The 19,708-nt window shown below is 45.6% G+C and overlaps 6 protein-coding genes across 6 annotated transcripts, besides 6 other annotated features; 4 read left to right on the top strand and 2 right to left on the bottom strand.

Moving 5' to 3' along the window:
- Positions 1–479: 479 nt before the first annotated feature.
- On the bottom strand, positions 480–2,287 carry TSTA_126330 (small nuclear ribonucleoprotein SmF, putative; the record flags this gene model as incomplete). Its single annotated transcript, XM_002482872.1, has 7 exons — positions 480–720; positions 790–945; positions 991–1,223; positions 1,394–1,433; positions 1,581–1,927; positions 2,018–2,063; positions 2,103–2,287. 7 exons carry the CDS (start codon positions 2,285–2,287, stop codon positions 654–656), a joined length of 1,074 nt encoding a protein of 357 aa, XP_002482917.1. The 3' UTR covers positions 480–653.
- Positions 1,376–1,864: a mobile genetic element.
- A 2,516-nt stretch (positions 2,288–4,803) lies between the features above and the next one.
- Positions 4,804–5,256: a mobile genetic element.
- A 162-nt stretch (positions 5,257–5,418) lies between these two features.
- Positions 5,419–5,460: a sequence feature (CT-rich).
- A 110-nt stretch (positions 5,461–5,570) lies between these two features.
- Positions 5,571–5,891: a mobile genetic element.
- TSTA_126320 (uncharacterized protein) lies at positions 5,574–6,439 on the top strand (the record flags this gene model as incomplete). The annotated part of the gene is made up of 3 exons (XM_002482871.1): positions 5,574–5,808; positions 5,931–5,951; positions 6,117–6,439. 3 exons carry the CDS (start codon positions 5,574–5,576, stop codon positions 6,437–6,439), a joined length of 579 nt encoding a protein of 192 aa, XP_002482916.1.
- Positions 5,939–6,625: a mobile genetic element.
- Positions 6,626–7,938: 1,313 nt separating this feature from the next.
- Positions 7,939–10,515, top strand: TSTA_126310 (dynamin family GTPase, putative). The gene is made up of 5 exons (XM_002482870.1): positions 7,939–8,084; positions 8,151–8,420; positions 8,485–8,744; positions 8,809–8,941; positions 9,005–10,515. Exons 1-5 carry the CDS (start codon positions 7,950–7,952, stop codon positions 10,388–10,390), a joined length of 2,184 nt encoding a protein of 727 aa, XP_002482915.1. The 5' UTR covers positions 7,939–7,949; the 3' UTR covers positions 10,391–10,515.
- A 2,055-nt stretch (positions 10,516–12,570) lies between these two features.
- TSTA_126300 (uncharacterized protein) lies at positions 12,571–14,268 on the top strand (the record flags this gene model as incomplete). Its single annotated transcript, XM_002482869.1, has 6 exons — positions 12,571–12,600; positions 12,853–12,933; positions 13,055–13,279; positions 13,449–13,599; positions 13,629–14,062; positions 14,209–14,268. The coding sequence occupies 6 exons, from the start codon at positions 12,571–12,573 to the stop codon at positions 14,266–14,268; spliced, it is 981 nt and encodes a 326-aa protein (XP_002482914.1).
- Positions 14,269–14,707: 439 nt separating this feature from the next.
- TSTA_126290 (sugar transporter, putative) lies at positions 14,708–16,777 on the bottom strand (the record flags this gene model as incomplete). Its single annotated transcript, XM_002482868.1, has 5 exons — positions 14,708–14,947; positions 15,078–15,946; positions 16,022–16,389; positions 16,479–16,540; positions 16,601–16,777. The coding sequence occupies 5 exons, from the start codon at positions 16,775–16,777 to the stop codon at positions 14,843–14,845; spliced, it is 1,581 nt and encodes a 526-aa protein (XP_002482913.1). The 3' UTR covers positions 14,708–14,842.
- Positions 16,778–17,759: 982 nt separating this feature from the next.
- TSTA_126280 (uncharacterized protein) lies at positions 17,760–19,475 on the top strand (the record flags this gene model as incomplete). The annotated part of the gene is made up of 2 exons (XM_002482867.1): positions 17,760–17,768; positions 17,961–19,475. The coding sequence occupies 2 exons, from the start codon at positions 17,760–17,762 to the stop codon at positions 19,473–19,475; spliced, it is 1,524 nt and encodes a 507-aa protein (XP_002482912.1).
- Positions 18,606–18,670: a microsatellite.
- Positions 19,476–19,708: the final 233 nt, after the last annotated feature.

The raw sequence follows: 19,708 nt of genomic DNA, 5'->3' as shown, positions 1-19,708 counted from the left end.
TCAGAATTGATGACTAGACATGGGCATTTTCTGCATACCCCTGCAACGTACTAGATATGCAGTTCAACCAATAGCACTCTTCCCGTAAGCGCCCTCTTGAAACGGCTACACCGACCCAGGTCAGTAAGCAGGCAGTATACGGCGATACGCCACCTACTTTTACATGGAATTCGTCATGACGTTTGAGATGATTTGATCTTTATTGCTTGAAGATTGAGGCTTGGACCAGTTTACTTATACCGCACAAACTGCATTGACCCATCTCATCAAACCAGCAGACACAACACTGCAGTCACCGTACCCAAATACGAGCTGCAATATCAAAAACTGCGTAATGGCGTGAGTAAAGTCTGCTTTTATTTGAATCAATCAAGCCGCTCCATTAAAAGAAAATAAAACGCCGATGACCGAGTATTCCTGTTCTCGACTTGACCCTTTCTTCTGTTCTCGTTGTCTGGTCTGCCTGGGCCGTCCTCCGTATAGACCAAAATAATGACGAGGCATACATAGGTTCGCATTTGCTGTATCTTTCACTTCGATAACTAGCCGGCATCACGTTTCGATAGCCGAGATATCGCTTAAGAACAACTCGAGGACCAGAAAACATAACAAAGAAACTGAAATTCCCATCAAGCACCACATGATAAATCAAATCACTTTAACCCCAAATCCGTCATTTCGACGCCTTCCGCACTAGCCATCGAGAAAATATTGTTACATCTGTTTGATACCCATCCGTTAGCCCATCTCATCAATCACGTCCAAAAACAGAAAAAGAAAGAGAACAACCTTATCAACACCAATCCCAAACTACCCGTATTCTTCCCATCAATGTATTCCTCTGTATCCCGGAGCAGGACGTTCATATACGAATCGATACTCTCGAGTGTGCCGCGGTATTCTGTCTGGCCCCATTTGAGGCGGATGACGAGTTCGGTACCGACTCTGTGATGGCGTTAGTATTTTTTGCGTGTCGAAAAGAAAAGAGACTGTGTTGTTATTTGCGTTTTCTCCTTTGGGGCTGTGTAATTCGTGTTATTATAGTGTAGCGTTGGAGTAAACGTGGCACGTGGCTTGCCCCGATTGCGGACCCAACGGGCAATCCTCCAGAAACCATCTATTGACTCTGTTGCCTGCTCAATTCGTTGGCGATGTAAATCTCGTGCGAGCTCATTGGTGCGCCCTTTCATCTCTTTCCTAACCTCTGCGTAGTCCTGCCATGCCTGATCTGTATTTATACGATGTGTGTGTCGTTGACACCTAGATACGTGCTGTTTAAGCTTCGCCATCTCTGGGGTGTAGCCCGCTCGTGGGTGGATGGTGATCTGCTTTATGGGTGTCACTTGCTCAGCTATCTGATTGATTGCCTCAACTAGATAGTGGATCGCCTCACTGATCGCGCCTCATTGATCGCCTTATTATCATTGAGCTCCCTTGGTTGCCAATTATATATATCTATTAGTTTAAGGAAGAGGTCCCAATCTGTTGCATTCCACTACTTGCAAACGATTGGAGGAACACATACAGTGGTGAGGTCAAATTGAGTAAGGATTAGGACATGATCTACTCCATACCATTACTCTGGCTTGGTGTTGCAGTTCACTACCCAGTTGGCTAGATCGTATGACGCCCACACTAGATTGATTGTAGATTTGGTATTAACCCTCTCATACATGATCGTGCCTGGTGGTAGGAGCTGCTCAAGCCCATGCTCATCCATAAGATTAATCAGTTCAGTGGCCTCCTTATTAACGTGTCGATATCGCGTGCCCGCCCATAGCGGATGATGTTGGTTGAAGTCCCCCAATACAATATGCTGCGCCCTAGGTGTCATGGCGGTTTGCATGGCACTAATTACAGATTCCTTGTTGTTATTGACTCTCCTAGGGTGTTGGCTGCAGTAGGATATGGAAGCTGCCCTTGAGCGCTAGTGAGTATGTTGTTAGTGGGTCGGTATGTTTGTTGATGTAGGGTTCCTAGATAGCTAGGATATTGTAATTTTGCACCTCACTCTCACCAAAGAGATGTATCTAGACCTTGTTCCGCGATTTCCAGCAGTTAGCCTGTAGGATTTGTAGTCGATTGGCGTCATGATACATTACTGATTGTTAGCCCAGGTACTGTCTTCAAGGTTCGTGGTTATTAGCGTGTTAGCCTCCTGAGATGGCTCAATTGGCTTTTCAGGGGCTTCGTGGATTGACGGTTGGCTGAGCTCATCCTCAGATAAGTCATTGTTCTGGATTGTACGCACGCTCTTGCTTCGGCGAACAGTCCTAACAGCTTCCATATATGAGGCCTCCAATGGAGCAATATCTGATTACAGAACCGGGGTTCATGATGGAGGCTTTGTATTCTGACGTGCACATGTGTTGTATATATATTTGATCTGGGTCTCAGGTCCTGCTTTAGGATTAGGATTAGGATCTGCATCTATGACTAAATCTTTATCCCACTGCACTCTCATAGGCTTCTTCGAGGATCTATTAGTGGGATCACCAGATGTAGGGCTGATCGGCTTGGGTCCGGATTGTTCTGCCACTCGCTTTCAAGCGGCTGCAGTGCTCTTACTTCTTGAGTTGACAGGTCAACGTGTGATGGCTGTACAAGCTGGCGCGTACGCAAAGTGTTTCGTATCAAGTCTCTTAGTAGGATCTTTGATATGGACAATTTCTGCAGTGCAATTGGCACACTTAGCGTATTCTTTCTCTTTCAGTATAGGGCAATCCCCTATATCATGAGATTCAGCGCAGTATGCGCAGCAGATCTGGCGCTGACAGTGCCTAGCAATATGTTTATATATCTAGCACTTGAAGCACTATTGGAGATTGGCTGCTTTGTTGTATATTGTTGGGCTTTTGACCAACTAGACCAAAAAGCTGCGCGCGTACTAGATGATCTAGTATGGATGTAAATAGCTGGCAAAGGTGATATGTGATGTGAGGTGATATTCCCAACATATATTAAGATATCGTGCTGTCTTCCCTTGATAATATAAAGAAATCGGTGAATGAATCGTATAGACTCAGAGGATTGATATCGTCCAGTAATAGTGATTAATGATCAGTTGCTTGTAAGTATTGATAAGGAGTTGATTCGATGCGTTGAATCTCTGTGTATTTTCCTGTCGACTTCGCTTCTTTCTTGTTACATACGACTCAGGGGTTGAGACTATAATTAGCCTCAGAATCACTAGTCGTCACGTGACCTTACGGTCACATTCTTTACAGATAATAAGGCCGCGCTGAATTGCGAAGTTAGCAATCCTTTTATTATTGAACATGACCATGAGGTGGGCGTTTATGAGCTTCTATTCCTTAATCTTATGCTTGCTTAGGAGCCAGCCCGTATATATGACATTCATAAGGGCTAGAAGCTGCGCGAACACCAGGGCGTTCTCTAAGATAAGCATGGTTATGAATTGGGGCTGTTTGGGGTTGATATTTGTGTTGACACAGCATATGACGACGCCCCATGTGTGTTTTTGTATACGCGCTTCTTTTCCAAATGCCCTAATCCAGTCCTTCTTGTGGGTGAGCTGGTCGACGTCATCCATTATACCTAGTAAGAGTATGATATCGCCACTAGGTAGTATATGGGCTGCTGCAATGCATTGGTGTGTGATGGTGGTGTCTTAAGTACTGTGTATCGCGAGATTTGCCTTCTCCGCCACCTTATTCGGGAATCAACGTATCGGGTTGAGGACATCTGGATCGGTATGTTCTAGGTTGACCTCTAGGTTCTCCTGGCTTGGATATAGGATCAATGGTGAGCTTCCTCCACTGCTCAATCCCACGCTAGGGACCGTAGGAGGGTTTGAGGGTACCTTACGTCCCCAGGCCTGTACGTACGACTCAACTGTCGAGGATTAGGTAAGCTAAACCTAATCAAGGAAAGCCTACAACATTGATACAAGGGAAATTCGAGAAGTGAAGACACAAGATTGAGCCTACGAATCAATTTTACAGCTCTGTGTCAAGAATCTTCTATTGAGATTGTCTGAATATCGTCTATATGGGATTCTCAAGCATAAATAGTGTCCAAAAATACCATCAAGAGGTAGATAGAAGGTGTGCACAGTATTAGGTCAATATCAATATTTTTCACTATAAAAAGTCCTTGAGTATTAAGCTTAACTGAGTTCGTGCTAGTACATAGCAAGTTCCGATAGATACTGTGCATCAGGTGGTTCCGTGCACCAGGCGGTGAAGGACGGTCCAGAGTTGCGGCCGACACACAGTCGTGTTAAAACTGTCGAACCGACAGCCAATCAGCTGACAGCCTGTCGGTTCGACAGCGTGTCTGACAGGGCTTGGCAATAATTCCTCAAAATCCTCACGGAGAGAGAAGTTAAGAAACAAAACCATTATGGCTGGCCATAATGAAACTCTAAATGACAATGATTTTCTTGAAGTGAATACATCTTCTCCTCTTCTGAGCGCCGTTGACACCGAAGCTGATGTGGAGTCTATCTCAACAAGTCGTTCTACACCAATCCCGAGACTATCCTCTTCAATCCACAAGCATTGTCAAGCCGCAACAAGAGAGGAAAAGATCTGAGCCAGAAAAAATTATTTCTATAAATATTACCCTCCGCTAGATGAAAAGGGACACCATGTATTAACCCAAGGGCTGCAACGTTATCTCCAGAGACACCATGGAATTCAATGGAGCCCGGAAGAGAATAGTATGCGTATGATAGCAAGAAATCTCAAGGAGATTTCAGGTCACAACATATATGGAAAGCTTTTAACAAAGGCAGAAGTTCAGGGTCTTAAGGGTGAAATTCTAAGGCGGACGGTACAGCAAGATGTTGTGAAACAAACACTTTTAAATCTTATCATTATACGACGTCTTCCATTCTCCTGCGTGGAATGGCCGGAATTTCATGTTTTTGTGAGAGCACTGAATTGAGAATCGCCTTCAGTTATTCCTATTTATCACTTAACAATAGCAGAGTGGATTGCTGAACACTTTGTCCAAAGCCAGGATACTGTGCGAAAGGTACTTCAATCAGCAAAGACGAACATCCATCTTGCTGTTGATATTTGGCCTTCTCTAAATCATTCCCTTCTTCTCGCAATATGTGCCAGCTTCATCGATATCCAGGATAAATATCAGAACCCTCTGATTGCCCTTCGTACAGTACATAGTTAGAGTGGAGCAGATTAGTGGGAGGCGCTCTGTCCGGTTCTCATTGAGTATGAATTGAAACGAAGATTGGAGCCCTCATTGGAGATAATGCTGGATTAAATGACGTTCTCTGTCGTATAATAGGCCAATGGCTTAGCCTCAAGCATAAGATTACGTGGACCGCAACGTATCAAAGAATTCGCTGTCAAGGATATATCATCAATCTCATTGTTCAAGCCTTTCTGTTCAGTTCAAAAAAGGATGAGAAGCTCATGGAGTTATATGATAAAGAAGATGAGGAACAGGAAGGAGAAGAGGCTGAAGAAGAAGCCTTACAATTAATACCACTACCAGCAAAGTCGAAAGACAGGAGGAAGAAGAAAAATAAGGAAATAGACTGGGAGCTATTGTCTGACGAAAAAGGTAAAAATATTTGAGATATCATGGGACCAATAAGAAAACTCCACAATAATATTGTACATATCCGCAAGTCCGCTAACCATACAGCATGGTTCAAAGATCGTGCTGGTAAAATCATTCCTCTTGACAACTGTACAAAATGGAATAGCTGGTTTACTATGTTAAGTGTGGCTCTAGAGGATAAAGTCAAGGCTGGGCTTCAACTTTACGTTGAGCATTATCAAGATAATATCTCGAAAGATGATATCCTTACAACAAGTGAATGGGTACAGCTTCAGTCAATTCATGATTTCCTCCAATCTTTTCATGAAGCAACACTGTATCTTTAGGGAGATCGCACAATGTTAGAAAGGGCTCTAGAATCAATTGACGTTCTTTAGAGTATAATACAAACTACATTGGTAAGTCTTACTATACTTTTAACCATGTTCCTTTAACTAATTCTTTCTTGTAGGAGACAGCTAATAAGGCTAAAGACAAGTTTATGGTTCCTCGACTCTAATGTGCTCAGGAAAAGTGCGCAACGTACGTCTAGAGATTAGATGATTCTCCATACTATCTAGCAGCGCGCATTTTCAATCCACAATGTCGGATAGCTTTTTTAAAGGATGGGAACGGGAGGATCACCACCAAAGGAGAAAAGAAACTCTATATCGTACGGAAGCTCTGGGAGAGATTTCGCGACAAACTATTGTTTTCAGCTGTGCTGTACGAGTCTGAAAGTGTAGGCAAGCATACTCTCCAGCCAGAGGAAAATCTCTCTGCTTTCCATAAAGTTTGCCGGATGCAGATTTTGAAGCAAACTCGTCCGGCTAGCCAGGACGAGTTTGATAACTATATTAATGAAAACCCAGTTATGCTGGATAATGATACAACAGCCATTCAATAGTGGAGTCAGCCTATCTAGCATGGAAGATATCCACAGCTCTCACAGCTTGCAATCGAAGTTCTCTCGATACCCGGAATGAGTGACAAGCCAGGGAGAGTCTTTTCAGGTTCTCGTCGTCGTGTCCCATGGGATCGTACGAAGACTAGTGTACGACTGCTTGAAGCATCAGAATGCGCAAAGGACTGGGCCGCGCAAGGAATTCTAGATACTCTTCTGCAATATTTATATGGATTAACTAATTGAATATTTATATTATCATGAATCCTATTTTATCCCTTAGTATTTATGAACTTGCTATAAAAACATAGCAGTAGTAATAGGATAAAGAGAGATGTAAATATTTGCCAAGAGATTTTGGGGGCTGTCGGATAGTGGTCGGATAGTCGGGTGACACTGTCAGCTGATTGGCCTGTCGGTTCGACACACCTGTTAGGCCTGTCAACCACAAGCCTGAGGACGGTACCAATTGAATCAGGGTCTTCCACCGGTCGACCCGCGCACATCCGAAGACTGTCTATTTCCAGGTGTCTTATTGCCCCAACGCGCGTGGAAGGAATGAGCAAGAACAACAAAATGTGCGCCAGTGCTCGTGGAGGTTGCTATACGCTTCGCCGGAAAGATGCGAGCGGGCGAGGAAACGGGTTGGTGGCGCGAAGTGAGTGGCATAATCAACAAGGGGTGATCTTGGTGTCGATCAACTATTGCCTTGGTCTTTTTGTGAGTGTACCGCCCCAGAAGAAAGAGAAAATCGTGCACGAGGGTTAATGATTAATCAATCGTCATCGTCGTGAATTTCCACTATTACTAGGAGTCTAGGACAGTTGGCATCACATTCGGCTGGGATCTCCTTGGTTACCTGGGTATATCTGATAGTGATTTACACCAAAGGGCACTTCGTACCTCCAGGTACGAGACAGTCAGCCTTGGAGGTGCCATAGATCCATATCCATGCAGTTGCAGTTCGATTACATGGATCTTAAACAGTCAATTGTTGCATATATATTGAGTGCAAGGATGTTACATGGTAAAAAGTTCTAAATCATGTCCTGCCCTAGCCTGTTAGGTGCCTATAGCTACACTTGACGTGCTAGACGATCTCGCAGCTGGTAGTTACAATAGAATCGACAAATATGAAACAATCCTGCATTAGCTGAGCGGCTTCCGTGTCGATGTGGACTAGTATCTTGACACTAAGTGATGGCGAACTATTAATTGGTTCATCATCCCTGTCAAGAACCGCGATGTAGCTGTGCCACATGCAGTCATATATCCCTAGTCCTTCTAGTACATCCTTATTTCGGTTTGAAATTCACGAAAAGATCGAGGTTCCTAAAAAATGGTAATTCGTAGCGTAAATTCTTGATTCCCAAAATAGAACTTCTATGTGCTCCAATGGATATTTAATAGATAGTTTTCCTTCCAGTCCCTACAATTCCATTACTTGCTGTATTGGATCTTCAATTCTTTTTTTACCAGCAATCAGCATATGCATACGCATACAAATACAAAAATGGGGGCATTAACCAATGATTCTACCGCGGGGAAGAGAATCCGTCACTTTGTTGGCGTCGAAAGCTCTAAACAGCTCGCCTTTATCGATGACCTCCACAGACTCGGCTTGAGTCGTACGGTCGACCTCCCTGAAGTGAGTTCACTGCTAAAGTTGCCATCGTATAGATATTCTATCAGAATATTCTGACTCTTTACGCAGCTCATCGTTGTAGGCGACCAGAATACCGGCAAAAGCTCCGTCCTCCAGGCCATCACAGAAATCTCATTCCCCGTTGAGTCGGCATTATGTACTCGTTTTCCGATCAAAATCTCCTTCCGGCAAACCCCTGGAACGTCGACCTCTGTCCAAGCGGAGATCCTTCCTGGCCCCAAGACTCAGGATGACGACGTATTTATGGAGAGGATAAAGAATTTTCGGTTCACGAGTGACGAACTTAGTGCAAGTGTTATGAATCAGATTATCAAAGAGGTTTTGCCCTTCTCCGTTTTCCATTCTCGGGATTCAAAATAACATGTCGATATCTTTGAAATAGGCAACTGACCGAATTTTCGGTGACGACAATGGAGCAGGACAAACCTTGAGCGATGCGATTCTCCGAATTGAACGATCCGGCCCACATGAGATGCATTGGACTATTATTGATCTCCCAGGCTTAGTGCAAAATCGAGGGGAATCATCGCTAGCCTCGAAGAAAACTGTAACAAATGCTAAGCAAGGCAATCACACGGATAACGCAAAGATAGCGAAGGATCTGGTGCGTTCATTTCTTGAAAATGAGCGAAACATTGTGCTGTAAGTTCCTGTTTTTATGGTCTTTGAATATTGAAACATGATATCAGAAGCTGACCATTTGTAGATGGGTAGTGGATGACACAGATATAGAAAGACACAAGACTCTGGAGCTGTTCGAAGAGATTCCCGGATTACAAAGTCGGACTATAGGTGTTCTGACCAAGTGTGACCGCAAACAAGAAACATCCGATAACTGGGTAGGCATAACTAAACCCGTATAAGAATAATGAGATATTCTGACTGTTTGGTTGATCTGATAGATGGTAAAACTGCTTCGAAACGAGCCGTCGACCAAAAACCACCTTGAACAAGGCTGGTTTGGTCTTCGAAACAGGAAGCCTATAGAAGCAAATATCAGTGATGAAGAACGCGACCAAAATGAGGCTGATCTGTTTGAAAAGCCCGAATGGGCAGGGATTCGCAAAAGTCAGACTGGTATCAGGGCACTTATGGATCACATTGACAAGGAGCGGCGATCTCGCATCCAGGAAAGTATGCCCAAGATCATCGGGGAAATACGAGATAATCTGCGTAATTGCGAGGCTGAGCTCGAAAAGCTCGGGGAGGTGCGCGATAGTACGGCTGCACAACGATATTACGCGTTCCAATTCTGCACTGAACTGCAGAAGTTGGCAGATTCGGCCCTACGCGCTCGTTATCAAGATATTCCATCAGATAATCCCAGCATCATGCTTCGTTTTCGAGTCAATCAAAGATTGGAGCGTTTCCAAAGAGACATTACAGACCCTGAGAAGATCGAGCTCGGTTTGCAGTTTATACCGATCGATAGAGCCCTTAACGTATTATCCGACCAGAGTCTCGATCCTGAGAACTGGGTGGAGTCCATATCAAAGAGTGAATCTGCAAATATTTATCAAAAAATCTACAATGAATCGAAGGTATGTCAGGGGTCAAACCTGCCTGGAACTATCAGTCCCGAAGTCGAGGAGAAGATTTTTCGGAAACAGTCGGCTCACTGGAGAGACATCGCCTTCGATTTGGTCAATGATATCAAAGCCCTGGTAGAGGAATGCCACGACGTTTTTCTCAGGACAGCTATACCGGATAGCAGAACTCGTGGCGAGGTGATGGCGATGATTTCCAAAGCACAGGAAGCCTGGAATGCAGAGGTTGATGCTGCGTTGGGAGAACTGATTGATGATCAACAAAAGAGACCTTTGATGACATTTCAGCCATATCTTCTACGTGAATATCAGAGATTCGATCGCCATCTGTGGAGACAAGTCGAGCAGAGCAGGAGAAATGCAAAGGCAAGGAGAACCCCGGGGCAATCAGAGGCAGACGGCATAGAGGACAGGGTCGGCTCCGATGATGGCAGAGCCCAGATGTCCCTTGAACTGAGCCAGATATTCCATGTTCGAAAACGATTGGAGGTCTATTATGAGATTGCCATGAACCGATTCGTCGACAACGTGGCAATGCAAGTGGTAGAAAGACATGTCTTGGGTCCAAACTGTCCCCTGCTTACAGTCTCCACGAAGCTTTTGGCAAATTTGAGTGACGAGGATCTCCACAGAATTGCTGGGGAAGATGAATCGGTCACTCGTCTGCGCGCGAGACTTAACAAGGACCGGTCCAGTTACAAGCAAGCATTGGCGCAATGGGATCAAGTCCGGTATTTTTAGCCCTATCTGATGTCTAGAAAGTTGTATACATGAAGAGTTGGTTATTTGTGATATTTATTGACTCATGCTCTGCTTACATCATTTGTAACTACTTTCAAGTGATCTATTATATGCTTACAGAAATGATGAGAATGCCTAGGTAGAGAACAAACGTACAAGGGGCTGTCTTACTGTGGTTCCTCCTTGCCTAGGGACCTGAATCGGAGCTTACGTCTCCGTAACTATATCCAGTTCCAGGTAAGTCATGTCAACCTCTATCATAAGTCGTCATCCGGCCGCCCGAAGAAACTCGAGTGTTTCTCTGTTATTTGCTCGAAAACCAACCGATTATTCATCTCCACGGGGTGAATCCATTCTGACTGGCCTTGTAGCGTGGAGATATAACATCTTCCTAATACTATTCTCCTCTTTCAGTCTATTCTGTTGTCCTAACGTCCGACTTCCCGGTTTTCGTGGGGACAAATACGCTACGGCTGGGTTGTTTTCCGCATCATACTGATTTCATTATGATCATTCCAACAAAAGCGAAGGATGGGTTAGGGTTATACTGGATCTCACGTGTAATGTTTGCCCTAATTTACTATGTGATGTTTATTCAAGATCTGAATTTTGTATAGATTACTGATATATCTACAAGATAAAACTAGAAATGAGCTTTAAATGTTGCTTCTGTACGGTGAAGAGGATTAAAGAGGAGTTCTCATACATGTTCTTCAGACTCACTGTCGAAGATTACTCATTTTTGTTGATGGTTATTCCGCTTCTCTACTCAGGGCTGCACACGGTTGATCTAATGGATCAGTTACGTATCTAAACACAAGTCTAGAGCCCAGAGATTTCGGAGTCGATCATTAGCTTCTCCGACCGGAGTATGATTAGGTTCACTGATGGCCTTAAGAATGTTTATCCAAGATGGACGGTGAGCATTTACGCCGACACTGACCGTGAATTTCTGGGAATCTCATCTCCGGCCTGACTCTTTTCTTGTGTGGATCGTATTGAGTCATGATCTCTTGGAGTTTCGCTTTAGGTATGTTTTATATGAGCCTTGGCCAGGATATCACATCACTAAAAATTCCTATGACCGTTTACCAAATTCTACTTCGGACGCTCTTTCTGCTATCAACGCATCTCCACAAGACCATGACATCTCTCGATTCTGCACTTAGCTACGTATTATTCTATCCAATGACTTTCGCATAGTTCATGGCTCAAGCGCCAAAGTGAAAGACCTGTTTGTTGACATACCGGTAACACTCAACGAGCTCAGCCCAGGCCATTTGATACCCGCGCCCGATGACATGTCCGTTACAGCGTCCCAGGCCACGCGGCCGCTGCAACATTGATGACTACTGTGCCCCAGTCATATCCCGCAAATATTGCCTGTTCGAATGTATTGCGTCCATCAGGGCAATGAGGTCTGACCCCAGGGCCGCCTGCTCGGCGCTGCGGGGGTGTTGGGATGTAGGAAGGATTTTTCACCATGGCCTCGGGGGATCCGATACAATTACCTGGTATCCTCGCCCTGTGAGAAGAGGTACCACAGAGGCAAAAGCGTCGATCGAATAAGGAAACCCATGCACCAGAATAACGGCAGAGCCATTGGGTAGTCCAGCTTTGTAGTAGGCAACGTTGAGGAGGGTGGGAGTATTTGTAAATTTCAAAGGTGTAAGTTGCGAAGGTAATGAAGCATAGTCTGCATCTGCAGCATCAGCCGCCCTTGAGGTAGCTGCTATAGCAGAAACAAGCCAAAAAGGACATGAGAGAAAAAAGATGTTCAGGCACATCGTTAGGAATTAATGGTTACATCTGACTAAACATTGGATTTGGAAATCTTCCTGGTCTTGTCAAGGAAGGGGAAATTTAATATTCTAGCCATCCGGTCCACAACCTTTATTAAGCACACCTTCAGCCTTACGTACTATCAATTTCTTCAACGACGCCTGAACGCCGAAGATGCCAGACTTCATTCATTACTCGGGGATCAGATAGATTCATGGATAACTAGGTAGTAAATACTGACATAGATGCACATAAAAGTGTCGGTCCCACTCCGAAGCTTCAATTCAGCCCTAACTCGTATCTCCGTTGCTTCAGACCTTGATACCTACATTTACCCAAATCAGAAACTCATTTTAAACTTTTCGCCTTAGTAAATCCCTTGGTTTTACCCCGGAATAATGAAGAAAGCAAATTTCTACTTCCAGAGGGTACAATTGGAATGCTCCTTAACCGAGTATAGATGATTACATTGACTCCTTAGAACATGCCCCTGTTACCCACTCTATCAAACATTCCAGCTTCTTCAGATACAAGGCTTTAGTCAAAGAGCACATAGAATGGATGCCTAGGCAAGCATTTACCTCAGCCGTTCAAGATTCATGGAACTTGATAAATGCCTAGATAAGATAGGATGAAAGTCCAAAGAGAGGAAAGATCGACTGTTCTCGATCTATCAACAGAATCTGAGAATTGGAGGAGTAGTTATTACTCACGGACCCAGGAATCTGGACGCGGGATACGAAGCTGGACTGAGCAAGAGAGTATTTATACACCCGTCTGTAGATATTCGCCTACGTCCCTATCATCTGCAACAGCTAGGATTGTTTTGAAACCCCGAAAAAACTCCCAAGAATGAAGGATAAAGTTTCTCCTTGTTGGTAGTCTAGCTTCTGCTACCTTAGCAGCTACGTTGACACCTCACCCAACCGATTGCTCGCATTTAAGTGCTCCACACGTCCCAGGAGCCAGAGTGCTTTCAATCAACAAACCGAACGATGGAACCACTCAGTTGCAGCCACGTATCCGTTCCTACCTGTTCCTATCCAGGACCTCAACATCTACGACGTTACAGTCTTGCTCACCCATGCTGGTGCACTGTATTATCAAGTAAGCGTGAAAGTCTCGATCCCAATCCAGGAATAGAATGTCAAGTTTCAAGCGAATGGTGGATCAGGTTATGCTGCTGGCGAGCTCGACTTCACACTTGGTCCAACAGTTAAAGTCGGATATTCCTCATGCCGGTGTTGGATTCAATCCGCTAAACGCGGGTTCGTAGGCGCTCAATGCAGATAGATCGGTGGATTTTGACGCTCTGATTTATTTCTCCTATCGCTCTGTGCACGACATCGCTATCGTGGGCAAAGAATTGACAAGACAATTTTATGGCACTAAACCCAAATATTCCTACTGGAACGGCTGTTCAACGGGTGAACGACAGGGGATTATTGCTGCTCAGAGATACCTGGACTTACCTGGACTTATTTGACGCATCGTAGCTGGAGCCCTGGCAATAAAGTGGGTGAAGTATGTCGTTGCAGAGCACTGGCACAAGTTGTCATGCAGCAAGAGAAGAATTTCCTTTGCACATGTGAGCTGAAGTTCTCCTCCGACGCTGGAATCAACACATGTGATGAGATGTATGGAGTGGAGGATAGAATCATCGCTGATCCTGAAAATTGCCCCTATGACCCTTTCCATTCTGTCGGACAAGTAATTCATGCGATGGGCACAACATCACAATCACTGATTCTTCTGCGGACAACCTACAACCTAAAGATCACGCAATCCTCACCGCTCGAGAATCTTATGGATCTCGCCATCCCCCATGTTCCAAAGTCGCCCACAACATACCCTCAGACCGCGTTCTCCCAAATCCCTGATCCAAAGCTCGTATCTGTGTCAACTATGAGCTCACTGATGAGGATGCCGACCTGGAATCGACGTCAGCTACGTGTGTGTTGCTACGTGTTCGCATGTCATATCCTTGTCCTTCGCGAGCCCCAGAGCTGGAGTTGCTGCTTCCACATTTCCGTTAGGTGCCTAATGCCTCTGGGTCTGCTTCATCCAATCCTCGCGTATGGATGACAATTGTGTGATTGCGACTGCAGCCGCATTTTTGCTCAGCGATGCTTGCCAATCCGTCGTACGACGGAATCCTCTGATTCGAGACAACACGAGGTCGCGTTCATGTGCGTACATCGGATATTCCATGAGGATATGCCTCACAGATTGGCCAGATAACTCGCATCCGCAGTTCGATCGCTCACACTTGTTAATACGCCACAACTAATGCGTCAATCCTATCCGTTCCTGTATCCCATTGCAACCGGTAAGTCGAAATAAGTTTATTGGACCATGTGCAATACAAGTTATCAGCACTTCCATGCCATATATACGGTCAGTCGCCAATTCGGTGATGGGATGGGGAATGAGAATACCAATTGGTCATAGCTACGTGGAGGAGTTACTATGAGAGAATACAGCAGACATGTTGGCTAAGGTCTAATCATCAAGTCGCGTGGTGTACTGACACAGTAAGACACTAGCTTGCACGCCACAGGACTAATCAAGTATGCTTAAATCAAACAGTAGCTTTGGAATGCGGAGGGATAGTCAATGTATGTGGTGATATATAAAATACGCAGAGGTTCATTAAAGTCCGCTCGACGATTAGGCGCTGCGTCGACCATACGGTTCGAAGGGCAGTACAGCAGAAACAAGGGCCATAACCGCGTAAAGGGCTGCGCAGATGTAGATGGGGACTGGAGTATTTGTCTGCACAAGAGTTAGCATTGCGGGCTGGGAAACGGATAGTGTAAGAACACAACTATTGGAGTCAAGGAACGATGGGGTATTGGAGCGTCGACTGATTGCAAAAAGTACCGAAAAGAAGTAAAATACTCACATTAGCAGCCTCACCGACGACAGCACTCACAATACCCATGATACGATTCAACCCAATCGCGACCCCATTTCCTGTCCCCCGATGAGCTGACGGAAAGATCTCGGGTGTATAAGCGTACAACGTGCCGTAGTAAATGTTCAAACAAAAGTTGACGGTGCAGGTAAAACCAATGTTTTGACTCTCGGTACGAACTTGGGTATAGGCAAAGAAGAAGACCATGGTGACAAGAGCGCCAATAATCATAGTTCCACGACGACCCCAAAACCAACGAGAACGACACATGTAACCCGCCACAACGGGACCCCAAATACATGAGAAGTTGGCGAGAGCATAGTTCCTCCAAGTGATATATGGACTATTGACCCCGAATTGAGCACCTCGCGATGTTAAATATGTGGGAAGGAAAACATTGTACAGAGGGTATGCCAAGCCGATAAGCAACCAAGAAAACCAAACTAGCGTGGTTGACAAGGCCATTGTACGCGTGACGAATAGACCGCGGAAATGGGTCTCTAGTGCAGTCAAGGAAAAGCGTGGTTTCTTGGCACCTTGTTCTGGCTGCTGCAAAAGACCAGCCGCCTCCAACATTTCAACAGTAAGACTGCAGTGTCGGTTGTACTTATGCGCAATGTCTTGCAACACTCGTACAGCCTGTTCATTGCGGCCGGACGTGACAAGGAACTTCGGTGTTTCCTGCAGACGAATGACGGTAATGCGGAGTACAGAGAGAACAAACACAAAGGCACCTGAGGTGTACCAGACATAGCGCCAACCTTTGTTGTTATCATATGTACATGTAGCAGCGGTTGAGCAAGAGTAATTGGGAAGAAATGCCCAAGCGAACAGACCGGCGATGAGTTGGCCAATACCTGGAATCACGCCGCACGGATGTTAGCACTGGATTGGAATACGATTGGGAAGAGTCATGAATGTGAGAAACGCACCCCACCAAGCGGCCATCAACGTGATCAGCCATTGATCCTGACTGGGTAGATACTCCAAGAAAACTGCAGTATCCAAAACCAGATTACCCCCCGCACCGAAAGCGCTGAGGCATATGAAGAGCCCCAGTACAACCCAGTTCGGCGAGGCGCCTGCAACGATAGTGAATATGGACGAAATGAATAGGGAGACGTTAAAAGCGAAGCGACGACCGATCACGTCCGCTGACAAGCCCCAGAACAGTGCACCGACGAGCATGCCTACATAAACAGCGATGGTAAGACCTGTATGATATGACGGTTGAAACTCGAGAATGGCCTGGCCGGAGATAATTGACTGGAGTAGTAGGATCAATGAATCAACGGCATAGCTGGACGTCACGATTAGCACGATTAGCATGACATAGCCGCAAGCATACGATACGACGAGATAGTGGTAAGGGCGGAGCCAGTCACATACCCAAATCCGTTGAGGCAAAATAGTTTCCATTGGTGCGGCGTAAGCCCGATTTCATCGATTGCCTATGAAAGCAACTGTTAATTGATTTTGTGCAACGTTCAATAGCATTGTAACACACTCACATCGTTGATGAGAGTCATTTTAGCGGCCAGCACCTGGTCAACGATCTGCGCTTGGAGCAGGTCATTTTCGCCGTGCTTGACGGAGCGCACATCAGCACTTTCGACGTTCTTCTTGGGGATCTTGTTGTTGACCAGTGGCTGCTGCGGTTGGGTATAGGATGCAATAGGATCGTCCATGACAAGCAGTAAACCTGTCGCGAAACTGCTATGATTGACGATGCAGAGACGCGACGATATACAAACAAGAGAAGAAAAGGCCCAGAGGGGCACAAGTGGCTTTTGATCACATTTTCGTGATGAAGTGAATCTCAACTTGCTAAGACGGAAAGGGAAGGCATGAAGCTGGCTTTATATGTAAGGAAGTATACATTTAACCTATAGTAGTTAGTGCTAATGACTATACCCAATCACAGTGTGGTATGCATGTATAATTAAGATCGGTACTGATGTTACTGTACAGGCTATGCCGAAACAGGCAGGTTAATACAGCTACTCCGCTGTCTGATTCGCTCTAGATAATACTGCAACTTCCCACGTGATCTGAACACCGTAGTTGTCTGGCCGCTCCTCGGAAGAAGCAGACGCTAGTAAGAGTACACCGTTTTCGGTAATACCAGCGCAGTTTGTGCATGACTCGCGCACTCATTTAAGTTAACCTCTCAATGCTTGAATCGGCGACAGCAATATCTCAATATACAACACTGGGAGCACAAAAGCAGCACGCTCTCTTCTTCGGATTGTGTACTGGCGCTCTCTGTACACACTCCGAGTCTACACAGTCTTCCATTCGTTCCCCTCCATCGCGATGCCAAGCATCGCCAAGGCGTTGGTGAAGCAATTTTTCACTCTCTGGCTTAAACCGAAGCCAACTCTGGTCTAGGGTTCACGCTATATGAGATTTAACCTTTGACTAAGCTAGTTATAGTTAGACCCATCATTTTAAATCGAAAACCAACACTAATACTGTCCATACACAATACTTGAATTCAGCCTCATAAGCCTCCAGGGTCCAGACGCCGTCGGTTACCTCCGCTTCTTCCAATCATGGCCATGGAAGGCCATGTTAGTCATAGAAGTATATTTAGATAGGGGCGTCGGGTGAAAGGTTTTCCGTCATGTGCAGAGCCTCTCGGGAGCCTTATTTGCCTTGTTCTGCGCCATGTCGCTCGTGTGCTTTTCCTTCGACAGTTCATCTTCATGCCCAACTGTTCGTCCTGTTCCAAGATGAGTGCTTATCGTTGCTGATCTTCTTGCATATTCCTTCACTCCCTGGGAGCTCTTTCGTTGAATAGCAATATCATTCGTTTAATTTCATTCGTTGCATCTCAGTATGACGGCAGGCATCTCATTTTTGTTTCAGCGCCAATGGTGCTTGTCTCTCGTTATTACCTGTTTCTTTCCCGTCTTCTCCGCAGCGAGTCCGTGGATTGTCACGGCCAATTATGAAGAGATCGTCAGTGTTATTCCCGGCCACACGGACCAGGTGTACAGCATCACAGAACCTGCGGAGACCTTCACCGATTTTGTGGCTGTTTCTTCCCCCTCTGGCACTCCAGTATCTACAGCCACCATCACACAGACGGATTATTACTCGGATACATACACCATAGTCGAAGTCTTGTATCCATATAATTCTGCCGCAACTCCAACTAGTACAGCGGAAGACTACTATGCCACAGCAACGAGTGATGACTACGCTTACACAAACTACGTCGTAAACCTCGCTTACACTGCGCCATCATACTGCAGCACGACATGGGCCTTTACCACAGCTGTGCCGGTTGAGCCACCTTACAACATTGAACATGCGCTCGTGCCAACTACCGCCTCCACGAGTTTTAGAGTCGATAACAGTCGTCCATTTCGTCCCACTACCATCACCGAAGTGTATGCCTTCGTGGATCCGACCCAGGTTCCTTCCTCCAGTTTAGCTGCGCTCAGCTCAAGCTATGAACCGTATCCACCATGTTATAATCCATCATTGGACAATACTGACTCGGGAGACTCATCGTCCTCACCATCCTCCTCCTCCTCATCATCATCCTCCTCATCTTCATCTTCATCTTCATCCTCTTCCGGGACGACCTACTCTTGCGGTTACTACTGGTGTAGTTCCGATGACGATTCCGTCAGTTGGATCAATGACTCCAGTTACTATGGCATCTCCCCTTTAGCAATCATCCTGATCACTGTTCTGGGCTGGTCATTTGTTATTTTCGTAGCCGGGCTATTCGAGAATTACTTCTATTTTCAACGGTTGATGAAGGGATGGCAAGCTCGCCGTGGCCTACCAATCACATGGTGGTTTTGGATCTTCCCGGTAACCGCTCTGGTTTGCTTAGGGTTCAGCCGAAGGGGATTTCAAGCGCGAAATGAGGAAGACGCACGGGAGCTGCAGCAGAAGTGGGAAGAAATGGGGTTTTGGGATAAAAAACGTCTGTGGTTGAAGTACGGGTTCACCTGGGGTTACCCTTCCATGCTCGGTCCTGCTCCTCCACGAGTCGGACGACCTTCAAAAGCGAAGTTAACACAGCCATTGCTTCAAGTATCGCCTCCTGCAAGTGAACAAGGGGAAATCAGTCGTCAATTGACACCGCGATCATCGAACGGTGATGATATCGAATCAAGCTCTGCGGCAGCAGCAGCGTCTCCTTCCCGTCAGTCTCAACCGGCAATGTCTGGTGGCCTATCATCTCAGAACCTTCAGATCCCCTCTCCTGTGTCGACCAGATCACGCCAAGCGACAGATGGACCAGTGGAGCCAATTCCCGAACAGGATGAGATCACCGAGGTACCAGCGACAGCAGAACAACGAGAGGGAGAAGGAATCACAGAGAAAACTGTATCCGAAAAGGAGCAAACTTCAAAGCCTTAAAAGGCTTTGTTTGTACATCGGCAATCTCTTGTCTATGTGGTGCAGCCGAGAAGTATTCCGATCGGACTTGTATACGCCGGTCGGCTCTAATATATAATGATATGTATATATAATTACTCTATCGATCAGGGCCTAAATGGGAAGTTACACCGTTTTGTGCAAATATCATGTCGAGAGAACGTATCTGTAGAATGTGTTCATAAATTGCGAGTACGCCGATGTACGAAAGTTGC

The sequence above is a fragment of the Talaromyces stipitatus genome, genomic scaffold (genome assembly GCF_000003125.1).
Source record: "Talaromyces stipitatus ATCC 10500 scf_1105507295555 genomic scaffold, whole genome shotgun sequence".
Lineage (NCBI taxonomy): Eukaryota > Fungi > Ascomycota > Eurotiomycetes > Eurotiales > Trichocomaceae > Talaromyces > Talaromyces stipitatus.
The sequence above is the reverse complement of the archived record's forward strand: the minus strand, read 5'-3'. Positions and strand labels throughout refer to the sequence as shown.

Coding starts and splice junctions, on each gene's coding strand:
- TSTA_126310 (XM_002482870.1), top strand. CDS start 7,950: ATGGGGGCATTAACCAATGATTCTACCGCGGGGAAGAGAATCCGTCAC. Junction 8,745..8,808: donor AATGAGCGAAACATTGTGCT/GTAAGTTCCTGT, acceptor GACCATTTGTAG/ATGGGTAGTGGATGACACAG. Junction 8,942..9,004: donor AAGAAACATCCGATAACTGG/GTAGGCATAACT, acceptor TTGATCTGATAG/ATGGTAAAACTGCTTCGAAA.